Source organism: Salmo salar, chromosome 12 (assembly GCF_965601325.2).
Source record: "Salmo salar chromosome 12, fSalSal1, whole genome shotgun sequence".
Lineage (NCBI taxonomy): Eukaryota > Metazoa > Chordata > Actinopteri > Salmoniformes > Salmonidae > Salmo > Salmo salar.
In genome coordinates, this window is record NC_138302.1 from 97,236,017 (window position 1) to 97,253,771 (window position 17,755).

At 48.0% G+C, this 17,755-nt stretch overlaps 1 protein-coding gene across 2 annotated transcripts in view; it reads left to right on the forward strand.

Annotated features, from left to right (window-relative positions):
* myg1 (myg1 exonuclease) overlaps window positions 1–17,755 on the forward strand; it is a 29,431-nt gene that overhangs the window by 10,353 nt on the left and 1,323 nt on the right. Inside the window, exons 5-7 of one of the 2 annotated variants that reach the window (XM_014134030.3) lie at window positions 2,401–2,523; window positions 3,349–3,530; window positions 14,680–15,085. In XM_014134030.3, coding sequence (XP_013989505.2) covers window positions 2,401–2,523; window positions 3,349–3,530; window positions 14,680–14,875 — 501 coding nt within the window. In that variant the 3' untranslated portion in view covers window positions 14,876–15,085. Of the gene's footprint in view, window positions 1–2,400; window positions 2,524–3,348; window positions 3,531–3,900; window positions 3,916–14,679 lie in introns of those variants that run through there. The other variant, XM_082959501.1, reaches the window with a different exon arrangement.

The window sequence follows — 17,755 nt, forward strand, 5'->3', positions numbered from 1 at the left end:
GTGTGTATGTCTGTTCACACACACGTCTATTAATATAGTCCACCGTTAACACTTTGTTGTGGCGTCAAACCGGCGCCAGACAAGCTCAGAGAAGTCAAGATTTGAGCTCTGCTAGTGTTTCTGAATAACTTTAAGGCCCTACCAGGCTGTCTGGTTGAATGAATCTCTTCTTCCTGAGTTGTTAGGTCCGAATCCGACAGGGGGAAACGGACCTTCTCGGTATACCACCACCACACACACCACAGTGCCTGTGAGTAAGGCAAGCGTTTTTCATCTACAGGAGAATATTCAGCCATTAAAGAGAAATGGCCCTAAAAAACACCTTCTCATTTAGAAACAGCCTATGTGATATTAATATGAGTCAGAAATATTTATTAAACTGTCCAAATCGACTACAAAGGGTAAAGAGGATCATTTTGGTCAATGTCAGTCTCGTCCAAAACTGAGTCTTGTGAGATTTGTGGTCGTGACTGAAACACAACGTAAATGAAGGTTGAGTTTGTTTTGTTTGGTTGTAATTGTCAGAGTAAAAAACTCTACGGACATTATGAAAGCTTAACTAAGTTTAATTCTTCCCTGTATTGATCATACAGCTGTATTCAGACCACCACTAGTGTATATACTCCTCCTCCTCTACAACCCCTGACATCTGTTATGGTTCGACAGGAAGAGGAAGTGACGTGGTAATAAACCGTTCCTTCTCCCTTAAGGTGACCTGACCTGACCTCAACCCCCTTGATGCCTAATCCATGGCTCTCTCCCCTTATCAATGCCTGCCACGTGATCGCTTCCCTGCACTCAATATTTCAATAGGATACCTGATATAATGTAAACGTTAAACGTTACCCTCTCTCCCTCAGTGACATGAATAAGTATATTTCATATTCTCAGAACCTAACAGTTTCAATGCGACTCACATGCCCACAGCTGGCAGCACACAAGTAATCATCAATTCGGAGTGCAGCTGCATGCGACCTGATCGTAATGCCTGTGGTAAATTTGGGTTGACTTTGGATATCCCTATGGGGCTAGTTGGGGACCATCGGTAAATTACATAATGTACATGGGACAATATGTAAAATTCCAATAGCTTCAAATTTCAATGACAAAATCCCAAAACCAACTATAAATTGTATAAATTCATATACAATTATTGAAAAACATTTTAATGAGAACAAAAAAATCTCCAGCATGAAATTATTCTTATTTACATTGTGTAATTTATTGACAGTCCTCAACTAGTCCTCGAGATAGGCTATCCAAAGTCAAACCAACTTTGCCACGGTCACACACCAGTCGGCTGAAGCTAATTGGCTAAATCATTTGGTTGACTCTTCCCACCTGCGAACACCCACATGAAACCAAACCCCGATACCAACTCACGTTTTGAATTCAGTCATTGGCGGCTAGCATTTCTTAAGGAACCAAATCTAAAACTAGGACAAATCCGGAAGTGCAGTCGCTCTTTAAAGTCTGTACAACGATTGGACAAGTAGGTCAAACACCTATGATTTATCATCTGGCTCAGATGGGGAACGGGGAGGGCAGGGGGAAAAAAACAGTCTTTGTCCATCCATTTTCCTCCATTTCCCACACCTTTCTCAGACCAGGAGCACTTACTTACTCTGTGAGAGGCTGGTCGTTGATTCTATTCATTTGTCAAACCCTGGAAAGGCACGGTGGGATGGGGACAGGCTGCGCTACACAACAGCCCTGTGATTTCCAGATCCAATCGTCACCTTGTCACTTTTTGATTAGAAAAAAAAGTAATATATTTTTCCTCCTGCCCTTCTCGTCCTGTCTCGCCAAACTCTCAGCTGCTGCTGCGCACACTCACACACATACCACACGCTCAGCCAGGTGCTACGACATTACGGTGGTGGTGTTAGTGGTGTGTGTGAGTGGCATCATTGCATGTGCTTTATTATGTTTGCGCTAGCGTGTGTGTATACATGCACATCAGTGCCGTAAGTGGGAGCAGGAGTGTGTGAGAGAGAGACGGACTGAGTCAGTCAGTGAGGGAGACCTTTAGTGACCTTTAGTTTTCCTTGTAGAAAAAATGTATCTGTCCTGTATTTACTTTAGCAACTGTTGCGCTATCCCTGCATGTGCTGCAAGACTGCTCATATCTCTTGTTGTGACCTTATGTCTCTTGACATTTCCTGTCTCGTGTCGTCCCCTCCTCGTGTCCTCCTCCTCGTGTCCTCCTCCTCGTGTCGTCCCCTCCTCGTGTCGTCCCCTCCTCGTGTCGTCCCCTCCTCGTGTCGTCCCCTCCTCGTGTCGTCTGTTGTGTCCTCCTCCTCCTCCTCTTGTCCTCCTCCTCCTCCTCTTGTCCTCCTCCTCTTGTCCTCCTCTTGTCCTCCTCCTCCTCCTCGTGTCGTCTCATGTTGTGTCTGTTAGGAGGGCTTCCATAAGGCCCTGGGCATGGTAGGAGCAGAGTTCCTGGACCGGGTTGACTTCTACCAGAACTCCTGGCTTCCTGCCCGTGTGGTGGTGGAGGGAGCTGTACAGATGAGGAAGCAGGTACAGTCTCTACCGTAGACATGCAGATATTCACTTTCACTAGGTAGGGGACAGGGTGGGCTGTTCTGATGACACCCCCTGTCATGTTGCTTCTCTCAAGTACTTTGTCTGTTAAAATTAATGACATGTATGATACACGTGTAATTATGTGTAAATACACGCCTAGTTAATGTAAATACACGCCTAGTTACGGTGTAAATACACGCCTAGTTACGGCGTGAATGCACGCCTAGTTACGGCGTGAATGCACGCCCAGTTACGGCGTAAATGCACGCCTAGTTACGGCGTGAATGCACGCCTAGTTACGGCGTGAATGCACGCCTAGTTACGGCGTAAATGCACGCCTAGTTACGGCGTAAATGCACGCCTAGTTACGACGTAAATGCACGCCTAGTTAGTGTAAATACACGCCTAGTTACGGCGTAAATGCACGCCTAGTTACGGCGTGAATGCACGCCTAGTTACGGCGTGAATGCACGCCTAGTTACGGCGTAAATGCACGCCTAGTTACGGCGTGAATGCACGCCTAGTTACGGCGTGAATGCACGCCTAGTTACGGCGTGAATGCACGCCTAGTTACGGCGTGAATGCACGCCTAGTTACGGCGTGAATGCACGCCTAGTTACGGCGTGAATGCACGCCTAGGTTTAAGTGTAGTAACACTACAGATATTAATGCAAAGTGTTAGCGTGAGATGTTATGAAATTGTAGGTATTGATGCAGTGTGTGCGTCACAATGGGTATCGATCCCGTGTCTTAAGTTTGCAAAGCACTTTGTGACCAGTGAATTTCTGAGTAAATGTGATTGATTGTGTCCGTCCCCAGGTTGACCCCAGTGGCGAGGTAGTGGTGTTCTCTCAGGGGGGTTGTCCCTGGAAGGAGCACCTGTTTTCCCTGGAGAAGGAGCTGAGCGTGGACACCTCGATTAAGTTTGTCCTCTACCCTGACCAGAACGGACAGTGGAGAGTCCAGTGTGTCCCAGCCGGTCTCCACACCTTCAATAACAGGTAGTGTACACTAACCGGATCACCTTCAATAGCAGGTAGTGTACACTAACCGGATCACCTTCAATAACAGGTAGTGTACACTAACCAGATCACCTTCAATAACAGGTAGTGTACACTAACCGGATCACCTTCAATAACAGGTAGTGTACACTAACCGGATCACCTTCAATAACAGGTAGTGTACACTAACCGGATCACCTTCAATAACAGGTAGTGTACACTAACCGGATCACCTTCAATAACAGGTAGTGTACACTAACCAGATCACCTTCAATAACAGGTAGTGTACACTAACCGGATCACCTTCAATAGCAGGTAGTGTACACTAACCGGATCACCTTCAATAACAGGTAGTGTACACTAACCGGATCACCTTCAATAACAGGTAGTGTACACTAACCGGATCGCCTTCAATAACAGGTAGTGTACACTAACCGGATCGCCTACAATAACAGGTAGTGTACACTAACCGGATCGCCTTCAATAACAGGTAGTGTACACTAACCGGATCGCCTACAATAGCAGGTAGTGTACACTAACCGGATCGCCTACAATAGCAGGTAGTGTACACTAACCGGATCGCCTACAATAGCAGGTAGTGTACACTAACCAGATCACCTTCAATAGCAGGTAGTGTACACTAACCAGATCGCCTTCAATAACAGGTAGTGTACACTACTTTAGTACACTACTTTAGTACACTACTTTAGTACACTACTTAGACTGTCCCTGTAGGAGAACCCTTTTTGGTTCCGTTTAGAGCCCTCTATGGAATGGAAAGGGTTCTAGGTGGAACCCGAAAGGGGTTCTCCTATGGGGATATCTGAAGAACCCTTATGTTCAAGATAGAAACGACTGTTTTCTAAGACTGTGGTTTAGAGTTGACTATAGGTGTAGTGAACTAGTGGGAGGGTCCAGTGTTTCCCGTCCGACTACACACCTACATCTACTGCTACCATACATTCATCACCACAAGGCACACTTGGCACCACAAGGCATACTTGGCACCACAAGGCACACTTGGCACACTTGGCACCACAAGGCACACTTGGCACCACAAGGCACACTTGGCACCACAAGGCACACTTGGCACCACAAGGCCTCACTTGGCACACTTGGCACCACAAGGCACACTTGGCACCACAAGGCTCACTTGGCACCACAAGGCACACTTGGCACCACAAGGCACACTTGGCACCACAAGGCACACTTGGCACCACAAGGCACACTTGGCGGATAAAGTAATCCTTCTAACCCCCCCTTAAAAGATTTAGATGCACTATTGTAAAGTGGTTGTTCCACTGGATATTATAAGGTGAATGCACCAATTTGTAAGTCGCTCTGGATAAGAGCGTCTGCTAAATGACTTAAATGTAAATGTTAAATGTTGGCACATTTCAAATGGCTCCCTACTCCCTACATACTGCGTACCTTTAATTGTCTATATCTATTGGTCCCTCAATGTTTAAAAGGTGCAAACAGGAGAAAACCTTTTTGAAGTTGAGGCGGTACTTCAACAAGCGTTATGTTAGTCATGTGGATAGTGTTGTTGGTTGGAAACCAAGGGGGTCTGTCAAGACTGCTGTGTGAGCTAGTCATATGATCACTTTGAGGATGTTAGTAAATTCCTTCCATATCGATATATGTTAAAATCCAACTTCAAATGCTGTCATACATGCTGTCCTCCCTAACTGTTCTAACTGAACAGCTTCCTGAGTTGTAGGTTTGTAGCTAGGGGGAGGAACAGCTTCCTGAGTTGTAGGTTTGTAGCTAGGGGGAGGAACAGCTTCCTGAGTTGTAGGTTTGTAGCTAGGGGGAGGAACAGCTTCCTGAGTTGTAGGTTTGTAGCTAGGGGGAGGAACAGCTTCCTGAGTTGTAGGTTTGTAGCTAGGGGGAGGAACAGCTTCCTGAGTTGTAGGTTTGTAGCTAGGGGGAGGAACAGCTTCCTGAGTTGTAGGTTTGTAGCTAGGGGGAGGACCAGCTTCCTGAGTTGTAGGTTTGTAGCTAGGGGGAGGAACAGCTTCCTGAGTTGTAGGTTTGTAGCTAGGGGGAGGAACAGCTTCCTGAGTTGTAGGTTTGTAGCTAGGGGGAGGAACAGCTTCCTGAGTTGTAGGTTTGTAGCTAGGGTTCAGACGATCATGGAATTTTGATTGATAGTAATTTTTTCTCTCCTGAATGCATCTGCAGCCATTTTTTATTTTATATTTTTTAATCTTTATTTCACTAGGCAAGTCAGTTAAGAACAAATTCTTATTTTCAATGACGGCCTACCGGGGAACAGTGGGTTAACTGCCTTGTTCAGGGGCAGAACGACAGATTTTTACCTTGTCAGCTCGGGGATTCGATCTTGCAACCTTTCGGTTACTAGTCCAATGCTCCAACCACTAGGCTACCTGCCGGCCCCATATAAATACAATGAATAGAATTATGTCATAATGGGTGGACTGGTATATTCTCCTGGGTGTCACTAGGTAAAACAGCCCTCTGCTGATTGGCTGGGTGTCACTAGGTAAAACAGCCCTCTGCTGATTGGCTGGGTGTCACTAGGTAAAACAGCCCTCTGCTGATTGGCTGGGGTCACTAGGTAAAACAGCCCTCTGCTGATTGGCTGGGTGTCACTAGGTAAAACAGCCCTCTGCTGATTGGCTGGGGTCACTAGGTAAAACAGCCCTCTGCTGATTGGCTGGGTGTCACTAGGTAAAACAGCCCTCTGCTGATTGGCTGGGTGTCACTAGGTAAAACAGCCCTCTGCTGATTGGCTGGGTATCACTAGGTAAAACAGCCGTCTGCTGATTGGCTGGTAAAACAAAGAGATGGAACAAATATCATCTCATGTTGTTGATAACCCATGAGGAAAATATCAACCTATGTTTTGATATGCAAGTATATTCTAATACAGAGTGCTGAATGTTATTTAGTTATTTTATGCAGTTTGCTTTAGTTTATTATCATAGTTCTGGTTTGGAAGGTATATTTGGAGTACACACACACACAAAAACACACACACACACAAACACACACACACACACACACACACACACACACACACACACACACACACAACGTGTACATTTATAAACTGTGCACACACCTGTGTTCTCCCCTCTAGCAGAAATCACAAAACGGTTTCCAATCAGTTACTTGTGGAGAAGTAATTATTTTCAGAGGATTATTTTAGTAAGTAATTTACAGTGGATTGCTTCTCCCGCAGGTCAAAAGGATAAATTCTCACCTCTTGTTTGATCTCTACTTCTAGCAGTCAGGTCATAGTTAGTTATTTCACTGGTATGTGGTGAACGTTCGTCGTGAGGGGGTGAAAGTTCGTCGTGAGGGGGGGAACGTTCGTCGTGGGGCGGTGGACGTTCGTCGTGGGGCGGTGAACGTTCGTTGTGGGGCGGTGGACGTTCGTTGTGGGGCGGTGGACGTTCGTCGTGGGGCGGTGGACGTTCGTCGTGGGGCGGTGGACGTTCGTCGTGGGGCGGTGGACGTTCGTCGTGGGGCGGTGAACGTTCGTCGTGGGGCGGTGGACATTCGTCGTGGACGTTCGTCGTGGGGCGGTTTCGTCGTGGGGCGGTGGACGTTCGTCGTGGGGCGGTTTCGTCGTGGGGCGGTTTCGTCGTGGGGCGGTGGACGTTCGTCGTGGGGCGGTGAACGTTCGTCGTGGGGCGGTGGACGTTCGTCGTGGGGCGGTTTCGTCGTGGGACGGTGAACGTTCGTTGTGGGGTGGCGAACGTTCGTCGTGGGGCGGCGGACGTTCGTCGTGGGGCGGCGGACGTTCGTCGTGGGGCGGCGGACGTTCGTCGTGGGCGGCGGACGTTCGTCGCGGGGCGGCGGACGTTCGTCGCGGGGCGGTTTCGTCGCGGGGCGGCGGACGTTCGGGGCGGTTTCGTCGCGGGGCGGCGGACGTTCGTCGTGGGGCGGCGGACGTTCGTCGTGGGGTGTATAATGCACCTAAAGTGTTTAATAGGACAACGTTTTTGTTTCATGTCCTGGATGTTTCAGGGTTCTTACTGTGTAATACTGAAGGTTTAAAGGACATTACTTCTCTTCAGTAGCTGCTCTTCATCCTGTTCCTGTACAGTTTGCTGTGCGTAAATAAACCCTGTGAGTTTAAAGCCCATGTAGTGCCTTGTAAAAGGTGAGGGGAGTGAATGACCAGAGGGTTGAGGAACATAAGGCACATCTCTAGGCTTCAAAAGTCAGCTGCATGGTCTCCGTTCTCGCTCGCACTCGCTCGCTCTCTCTCTCGCTCTCTCTCTCTTTCACCCGTCTCCTCCCTCTCTCCACTCCAGTGAGGAATCTCTTTAGAAATGGTTTTCCGCTAGGATGACCCAACACTTGACAGTGGGCAGGAGATTGTATGAGACGCTGCTAAGCTTTCCATTTTGTTCAATGTTATGCGTAGTGTAGGTGCTGACAACGCCTGACAACCAGACCTGTATTGAAATACCATTTTGAAATTATAACATTTTTTTTTAGCTGGGCTTGGCTGCGTTTTGCCTGGCGAATTGGAACCAATAGAAAAATCGCAAAACTGCAACCCCCCCCACCCATATGACTCTTCAGACAGGTTAGAGTAAATGCTGAAAGATTTCGAATAGAGCATGAACCCTGTCCTGCTGACACCATGCCTCCCAGATGGCTGTGTCTGAGGGAGGGGAAATGAGGGTAGAGGGACGGGAACATGTTGGATTGAAAAGCAGCCTGTGGATCCAGATGGCAGCGCTTGAGGGGAAGTATGATTCTCCCAGCAAGTATCCGCTGCCGGATCCGCTCCTGCAGGATAACAGGAAGAGTGTTGTTATCACCTGTGTCTCTAGTACATAAACACCACCTGCGTAGACTAGACTATTTTTATCACTACTCATCACACCGGGAAATGTGAGCAGAGCTGGTTCTTCCGTTCTCATGCATGTCGGAGAGATAGAGGAAGATAATGTAGTGATTTTTGCAGGATTGGGGTACATTTTGTTTAATCGGCAATCAAGGAATTTATTTTCAGTATTTTTAGTTCACATTCTGAAGTGTAAAATGCAATTTATGAATTTCAAGTCATTTCTTGAATTTTCTACATCCTATAATGTCATACAATTTGATTTGGTTATTTTAAATGTTTATCTATACAATTAAAGATTATTCTCCTGTGTTCTTTCTGCAGGGATACTATTTAAACAACAGTATTGTCAGTTATCCAGAGAGGACTGGGTTTTGCTTTTTGATATCTCACTGGTTCTCTTTCACCACTCTATCGTTGTCACAATCACAGTGTGTGACGTGTGTAAAGGGACAGTGATGGGGACATTGCCCTGCCTTGGGTGCTGTCTTTCAGATGACACGTTAAACCGATGTTCTGACCTCTGTGGTCATAAAAATTCCCATGGAACTTACCATAAGAGTAGGGGTGGTAACCTCGGCGTTCTGGCTAAATTCCATCATGGCCACCTAATTACCCCCCCCCCCCCCCCCCCAATTGGTGTATATCACTCCTCACCTCTCCAGCTGATAGCTGCTGTGTGATGAGTGTTCTGACACAAAATGGCTGCCGTGGCATCATCCAAGTGGGCGCTACACATTGAGGGTAGATGCAATGAGTTTCTCCCCCTACTATGTAAAGCGCTTTGAGCACCTACTGTGGGTGGAAATGCGTCATATAAATGCAATCTTACTGTTATTAATAATAATACATAGCCTATCTAGTGCAGACAGAGGGTGTCGTTGACTCACTAACTCAACCAGTGACATATTTCAATATAACATCCTGTCTGTCATGTTTTAAATGCCACTTATCGAAAATTACAACAGAAGGCACTGAATAAGATGAAGAAGTGCATGATGGTTGCTAGAAATAAGAGCTTTGTCCCAACCTTATTCTCTCTACCTTTCACCAGAGCCCTATGGGTAGCCTAGTGTATAGAGCATTGGGCCAGTAACCGAAAGGTTGCTGGATCGAGTCCACGAGCTGACATGGTAAAAATCTGTCGTTCTGCCCCTGAGCAAGCCAGTTAACCCACTGTTCCCCCGGTCGCCTGACGACGTGGATGTCGACTTTCAGTTGAAGGCGTTGTACAACTGACTAGGTATCGCCCTTTCCTGGTCAAAGGTAGTGCATGGAATAGGGTGCCATTTGGGACAAATGCATGATGGTTGATTTTAGAAATAAGCAAAAAAAACAGGTGCTGTCCAGTATTCAGGGCAGTTAACCCACTGTTCCCCCGGTCGCCGACGACGTGGATGCTCATTCCATTTGGCAGACTAATATTGTGCAGCTGATTTGTTGATCGGTTTTCAGAATCAGTCTCACTCTTTCATTCAGAAACGTTTGGTGCCAATTGCCCCTCTTCCTACTTATTATTGTTCCAGTCTACCTTTATCTTTGCTGTGTCTGTTCTGGGAATACTGTCCAGTTATTCAGTGGAATTATTCAAGGTTATAAGGATTGCTGCTCAAACCTATTAGATTATCTTGTGAATTATTATTATTATTATTATTATTATTATAAAGAAGTAAAATGGTGTCAAAATTCATGAAATCAGCGGGTGCCCTAGTTAGCATTTTCCTGAATGAATTCAAACACCTCTTCACCCTTAGATATCTCCATCCTCCATTCACGCTTGACTTGTTCCCGCTTGTCAAGCCCGTCTTTCCTCCCTCTTGTGAGATTGGATATTGACTGAGAGAGCATCGTGTCACATTCCCCTCCACCCAATTCCATCTGTCCTCTTCCACCTTATTAGACCCCTTTTCACACCTCAACAGATTCTCTAGAGGTTTCCAGAGAATATCCTCGGCTATATCTTTTTTAAATAATGTAAACTTGCTCCGTGTCTACTGCTACTGAAGGTAATGCACGACACTGGCCCGACAGTTACCCCTAATAATGTATTTGTGTGTATATATGTATATATGTATATATCCACTGCTCAAAAAAATAAAGGGAACACTTAAACGACACAATGTAACTCCAAGTCAATCACACTTCTGTGAAATTAAACTGTCCACTTAGGAAGCAACACTGATTGACAATAAATTTCACATGCTGTTGTGCAAATGGAATAGACAACAGGTGGAAATTATAGGCAATTAGCAAGACACCCCCAATAAAGGAGTGGTTCTGCAGGTGGGGACCACAGACCACTTCTCAGTTCCTATGCGTCCTGGCTGATGTTTTGGTCACTTTTGAATGCTGGCGGTGCTTTCACTCTAGTGGTAGCATGAGACGGAGTCTACAACCCACACAAGTGGCTCAGGTAGTGCAGCTCATCCAGGATGGCACATCAATGCGAGCTGTGGCAAGAAGGTTTGCTGTGTCTGTCAGCGTAGTGTCCAGAGCATGGAGGCGCTACCAGGAGACAGGCCAGTACATCAGGAGACGTGGAGGAGGCCGTAGGAGGGCAAAATGACCTCCAGCAGGCCACAAATGTGCATGTGTCTGCTCAAACGGTCAGAAACAGACTCCATGAGGGTGGTATGAGGGCCCGACGTCCACAGGTGGGGGTTGTGCTTATAGCCCAACACCGTGCAGGACATTTGGCATTTGCCAGAGAACACCAAGATTAGCAAATTCGCCACTGGCGCCCTGTGCTCTTCACAGATGAAAGCAGGTTCACACTGAGCACATGACAGACGTGACAGAGTCTGGAGATGCCGTGGAGAACGTTCTGCTGCCTGCAACATCCTCCAGCATGACCGGTTTGGCGGTGGGTCAGTCATGGTGTGGGGTGGCATTTCTTTGGGGGGCCACACAGCCCTCCATGTGCTCGCCAGAGGTAGCCTGACTGCCATTAGGTACCGAGATGAGATCCTCAGACCCCTTGTGAGACCATATGCTGGTGCGGTTGGCCCTAGGTTCCTCCTAATGTAAGACAATGCTAGACCTCATGTGGCTGGAATGTGTCAGCAGTTCCTGAAAGAGGAAGGCATTGATGCTATGGACTGGCCCGCCCGTTCCCCAGACCTGAATCCAATTGAGCACATCTGGGACATCATGTCTCGCTCCATCCACCAACGCCACGTTGCACCACAGACTGTCCAGGAGTTGGCGGATGCTTTAGTCCAGGTCTGGGAGGAGATCCCTCAGGAGACCATCCGCCACCTCATCAGGAGCATGCCCAGGCGTTGTAGGGAGGTCATACAGGCACGTGGAGGCCACACACACTACTGAGCCTCATTTTGACTTGTTTTAAGGACATTACATCAAAGTTGGATCAGCCTGTGGTGTGGTTTTCCACTTTAATTTTGAGTGTGACTCCAAATCCAGACCTCCATGGGTTGATAAATTGGATTTCCATTGATTATTTTTGTGTGATTTTGTTGTCAGCACATTCAACTATGTAAAGAAAAAAGTATTTAATAAGATTATTTCATTCATTCAGATCTAGGATGTGTTATTTTAGTGTTCCCCTAATTTTTTTGAGCAATATATATATATATACAGCTATGAACTATACATACACATACACACTAGATCGGGGTTTCCCAAACTCTGTCCTGGGACCCCCCCTGAGTGCAGGTTTTGTTTGTTGCCATAGCACTACACAGCTGATTCAAATAACAAACTCCTCATTTTAGGCAAGTCAGTTAAGATTTGATTATTTTAATCCACTGTTCTAGAGTTGCGTACTGTTACAGAATGGGGATTAGGTGTTAGTACATAGCTGTGTACTGTTACAGAATGGGATTAGGTGTTAGTTCATAGCTGTGTACTGTTACAGAATGGAGATTAGGTGTTAGTTCATAGCTGTGTACTGTTACAGAATGGGGATTAGGTGTTAGTTCATAGCTGTGTACTGTTACAGAATGGAGATTAGGTGTTCTAGAGATGTGTACTGTTACAGAATGGAGATTAGGTGTTAGTTCATAGCTGTGTACTGTTACAGAATGGGGATTAGGTGTTAGTTCATAGCTGTGTACTGTTACAGAATGGAGATTAGGTGTTAGTTCATAGCTGTGTACTGTTACAGAATGGGGATTAGGTGTTAGTTCATAGCTGTGTACTGTTACAGAATGGGGATTAGGTGTTAGTTCATAGCTGTGTACTGTTACAGAATGGGGATTAGGTGTTAGTTCATAGCTGTGTACTGTTACAGAATGGGGATTAGGTGTTAGTTCATAGCTGTGTACTGTTACAGAATGGGGATTAGGTGTTAGTTCATAGCTGTGTACTGTTACAGAATGGGGATTAGGTGTTAGTTCATAGCTGTGTACTGTTACAGAATGGAGATTAGGTGTTAGTTCATAGCTGTGTACTGTTACAGAATGGGGATTAGGTGTTAGTTCATAGCTGTGTACTGTTACAGAATGGGATTAGGTGTTCTAGAGATGTGTACTGTTACAGAATGGGATTAGGTGTTAGTTCATAGCTGTGTACTGTTACAGAATGGGGATTAGGTGTTAGTTCATAGCTGTGTACTGTTACAGAATGGGATTAGGTGTTCTAGAGATGTGTACTGTTACAGAATGGGGATTAGGTGTTAGTTCATAGCTGTGTACTGTTACAGAATGGGGATTAGGTGTTAGTTCATAGCTGTGTACTGTTACAGAATGGGGATTAGGTGTTAGTACCTAGCTGTGTACTGTTACAGAATGGGATTAGGTGTTCTAGAGATGTGTACTGTTACAGAATGGGGATTAGGTGTTAGTTCATAGCTGTGTACTGTTACAGAATGGAGATTAGGTGTTAGTTCATAGCTGTGTACTGTTACAGAATGGGGATTAGGTGTTAGTTCATAGCTGTGTACTGTTACAGAATGGAGATTAGGTGTTAGTTCATAGCTGTGTACTGTTACAGAATGGAGATTAGGTGTTAGTTCATAGCTGTGTACTGTTACAGAATGGAGATTAGGTGTTAGTTCATAGCTGTGTACTGTTACAGAATGGAGATTAGGTGTTAGTTCATAGCTGTGTACTGTTACAGAATGGAGATTAGGTGTTAGTTCATAGCTGTGTACTGTTACAGAATGGAGATTAGGTGTTAGTTCATAGCTGTGTACTGTTACAGAATGGGGGTTAGGTGTTAGTTCATATTAGTACAGAACCTAGAATGAAGCAATGCATTTGTGTTGTATTCTACATACTATGTTTGGACTGTATCCCGCTGCTAGTCTTGAGTTTCCCTCTGTGTGTCTGCCCGCACACATCTTGCCTGTCCTGACCTCTTCCACCCACCGCCACAGCCTATAACAGGACCTGACCCTAGCCAGCCTATGACGGGGCCTGACCCGAGCCAGCCTATGACGGGGCCTGACCCGAGCCAGCCTATGACGGGGCCTGACCCGAGCCAGCCTATGACGGGGCCTGACCCTAGCCAGCCTATGACGGGGCCTGACCCTAGCCAGCCTATGACGGGGCCTGACCCTAGCCAGCCTATGACGGGGCCTGACCCTAGCCAGCCTATGACGGGGCCTGACCCTAGCCAGCCTATGACGGGGCGTGACCCTAGCCAGCCTATGACGGGGCCTGACCCTAGCCAGCCTATGACGGGGCCTGACCCTAGCCAGCCTATGACGGGGCCTGACCCTAGCCAGCCTATGACGGGGCGTGACCCTAGCCAGCCTATGACGGGGCGTGACCCTAGCCAGCCTATGACGGGGCCTGACCCTAGCCAGCCTATGACGGGGCGTGACCCTAGCCAGCCTATGACGGGGCCTGACCCTAGCCAGCCTATGACGGGGCCTGACAGAACCCTTGGTTTGTGTACTGTGTTACTGCATTGTGGAAATGGACTGTTTCTCTTTCCTGGACAGTCGCTCTCTGTGTGTCCATCCTGCCTGTCCTCAGTGTCCTCACAGAATCCCTCTGTCTTAGCCTGGTCCCAGATCTGTTTGTGCCGTCTTGCCAACTCCTACAGCTTTTGGCAACATTAACACTGTACAAACCTCTCTGGCACCATGCTATCTCTGCTCTCCTCTGCGTGTCCTTCCTGCCCCGAGCCAGTAGCCAGCTTATAGCCTGTGACTGAAGACTGGAAGGCCACGTAGTCTTGGAAAAACAGTGTTTTTCTGGAATCAGCCTTAGTGTTAGGTGTGACTTGGACTGTGTTCAGGTACTCTGTGTGCTTAACCATATCCCTGTCTGTCCCCCTCTGTGTCCAACCTGCCTGTACTGACGATGTCCCTCTGTGTGTCTGTCCCCCTCTGTGTGTCTGTCCCAGGCTGTCTTTGTTGGAGGAGTGGCGTGGGGTGCGTGATGATGCCCTGTCAGAGCTCAGTGGTGTCCCCGACTGTGTCTTCGTCCACGCCGGCGGTTTCATCGGGGGGAACAAGACCAAGGAAGGGGCCCTGGAGATGGCCCGGAGGACCCTGCAGGCTGCAGCGAAGTCCCCATCCAAACACACCAACTGCGCCTGAACTGATCTTAACCAGTCCTGGAGGATGATTAACCAGGCAAGCTCAGTATAGCTTGGTTTACCTCCGCTTAGCAGTGTGAACGTAGTTCATCCACACACACTCACACACACACACACTCAATCATGTCACTGTTCGGTTACTTTAATTGTACTGTATGTGTGTGTAGCACTTGTTTTGTAATAAAATACAATTCGATTTTGACCAAATGGACATCCTGGTGTTTGAGGAGTTGGGATTAGGAGTTTGTTTTGTATCTCATGAATGTATGTTAGCCAAGAAGGTACTAGCAGAAAGAAAACCAAGTGAAGTCAGTGAGATTTAACCAGGTGTAAACTTCCCATAAAACAATGTTTTTTTCTGGACTGGTCACCATGACACAATGGTAGTCTATTGATCCTTTACTTTCACACTCCATACTGCTGGTATTAACACTGGGACCATAGTCACCTTCCCTCCATACTGCTGGTATTAACACTGGGACCATAGTCACCTTCCCTCCATACTGCTGGTATTAACACTGGGACCATAGTCACCTTCCCTCCATACTGCTGGTATTAACACTGGGACCATAGTCACCTTCCCTCCATACTGCTGGTATTAACACTGGGACCATAGTCACCTTCCCTCCATACTGCTGGTATTAACACTGGGACCATAGTCACCTTCCCTCCATACTGCTGGTATTAACACTGGGACCATAGTCACCTTCCCTCCATACTGCTGGTATTAACACTGGGACCATAGTCACCTTCCCTCCATACTGCTGGTATTAACACTGGGACCATAGTCACCTTCCCTCCATACTGCTGGTATTAACACTGGGACCATAGTCACCTTCCCTCCATACTGCTGGTATTAACACTGGGACCATAGTCACCTTCCCTCCATACTGCTGGTATTAACACTGGGACCATAGTCACCTTCCCTCCATACTGCTGGTATTAACACTGGGACCATAGTCACCTTCCCTCCATACTGCTGGTATTAACACTGGGACCATAGTCACCTTCCCTCCATACTGCTGGTATTAACACTGGGACCATAGTCACCTTCCCTCCATACTGCTGGTATTAACACTGGGACCATAGTCACCTTCCCTCCATACTGCTGGTATTAACACTGGGACCATAGTCACCTTCCCTCCATACTGCTGGTATTAACACTGGGACCATAGTCACCTTCCCTCCATACTGCTGGTATTAACACTGGGACCATAGTCACCTTCCCTCCATACTGCTGGTATTAACACTGGGACCATAGTCACCTTCCCTCCATACTGCTGGTATTAACACTGGGACCATAGTCACCTTCCCTCCATACTGCTGGTATTAACACTGGGACCATAGTCACCTTCCCTCCATACTGCTGGTATTAACACTGGGACCATAGTCACCTTCCCTCCATACTGCTGGTATTAACACTGGGACCATAGTCACCTTCCCTCCATACTGCTGGTATTAACACTGGGACCATAGTCACCTTCCCTCCATACTGCTGGTATTAACACTGGGACCATAGTCACCTTCCCTCCATACTGCTGGTATTAACACTGGGACCATAGTCACCTTCCCTCCATACTGCTGGTATTAACACTGGGACCATAGTCACCTTCCCTCCATACTGCTGGTATTAACACTGGGACCATAGTCACCTTCCCTCCATACTGCTGGTATTAACACTGGGACCATAGTCACCTTCCCTCCATACTGCTGGTATTAACACTGGGACCATAGTCACCTTCCCTCCATACTGCTGGTATTAACACTGGGACCATAGTCACCTTCCCTCCATACTGCTGGTATTAACACTGGGACCATAGTCACCTTCCCTCCATACTGCTGGTATTAACACTGGGACCATAGTCACCTTCCCTCCATACTGCTGGTATTAACACTGGGACCATAGACAGTACAGACAATACACATTTCTGCAGTCCAGAACCAATTATCACGTGAGTCTAGCCAGCTACTCAATGTTTCATCGTCTCAAGAGACTAACACAGACTATACAGGCCGAGGCCGGAACCTCTCTTCTCAAGACCCTCTCCTCTTCTCACGCCTCGTGCAGGCCGAGGCCGGACCCTCTCTCCTCTTCTCACGCCTCGTGCAGGCCGAGGCCGGACCCTCTCTCCTCTTCTCACGCCTCGTGCAGGCCGAGGCCGGACCCTCTCTCCTCTTCTCACGCCTCGTGCAGGCCGAGGCCGGACCCTCTCTCCTCTTCTCAAGCCTCGTGCAGGCCGAGGCCGGACCCTCTCTCCTCTTCTCACGCCTCGTGCAGGCCGAGGCCGGACCCTCTCCTCTTCTCACGCCTCGTGCAGGCCGAGGCCGGACCCTCTCTCCTCTTCTCACGCCTCGTGCAGGCCGAGGCCGGACCCTCTCTCCTCTTCTCAAGCCTCGTGCAGGCCGAGGCCGGACCCTCTCTCCTCTTCTCAAGCCTCGTGCAGGCCGAGGCCGGACCCTCTCTCCTCTTCTCAAGCCTCGTGCAGGCCGAGGCCGGACCCTCTCTCCTCTTCTCAAGCCTCGTGCAGGCCGAGGCCGGACCCTCTCTCCTCTTCTCACGCCTCGTGCAGGCCGAGGCCGGACCCTCTCTCCTCTTCTCACGCCTCGTGCAGGCCGAGGCCGGACCCTCTCTCCTCTTCTCAAGCCTCGTGCAGGCCGAGGCCGGACCCTCTCTCCTCTTCTCACGCCTCGTGCAGGCCGAGGCCGGACCCTCTCTCCTCTTCTCACGCCTCGTGCAGGCCGAGGCCGGACCCTCTCTCCTCTTCTCAAGCCTCGTGCAGGCCGAGGCCGGACCCTCTCTCCTCTTCTCACGCCTCGTGCAGGCCGAGGCCGGACCCTCTCTCCTCTTCTCACGCCTCGTGCAGGCCGAGGCCGGACCCTC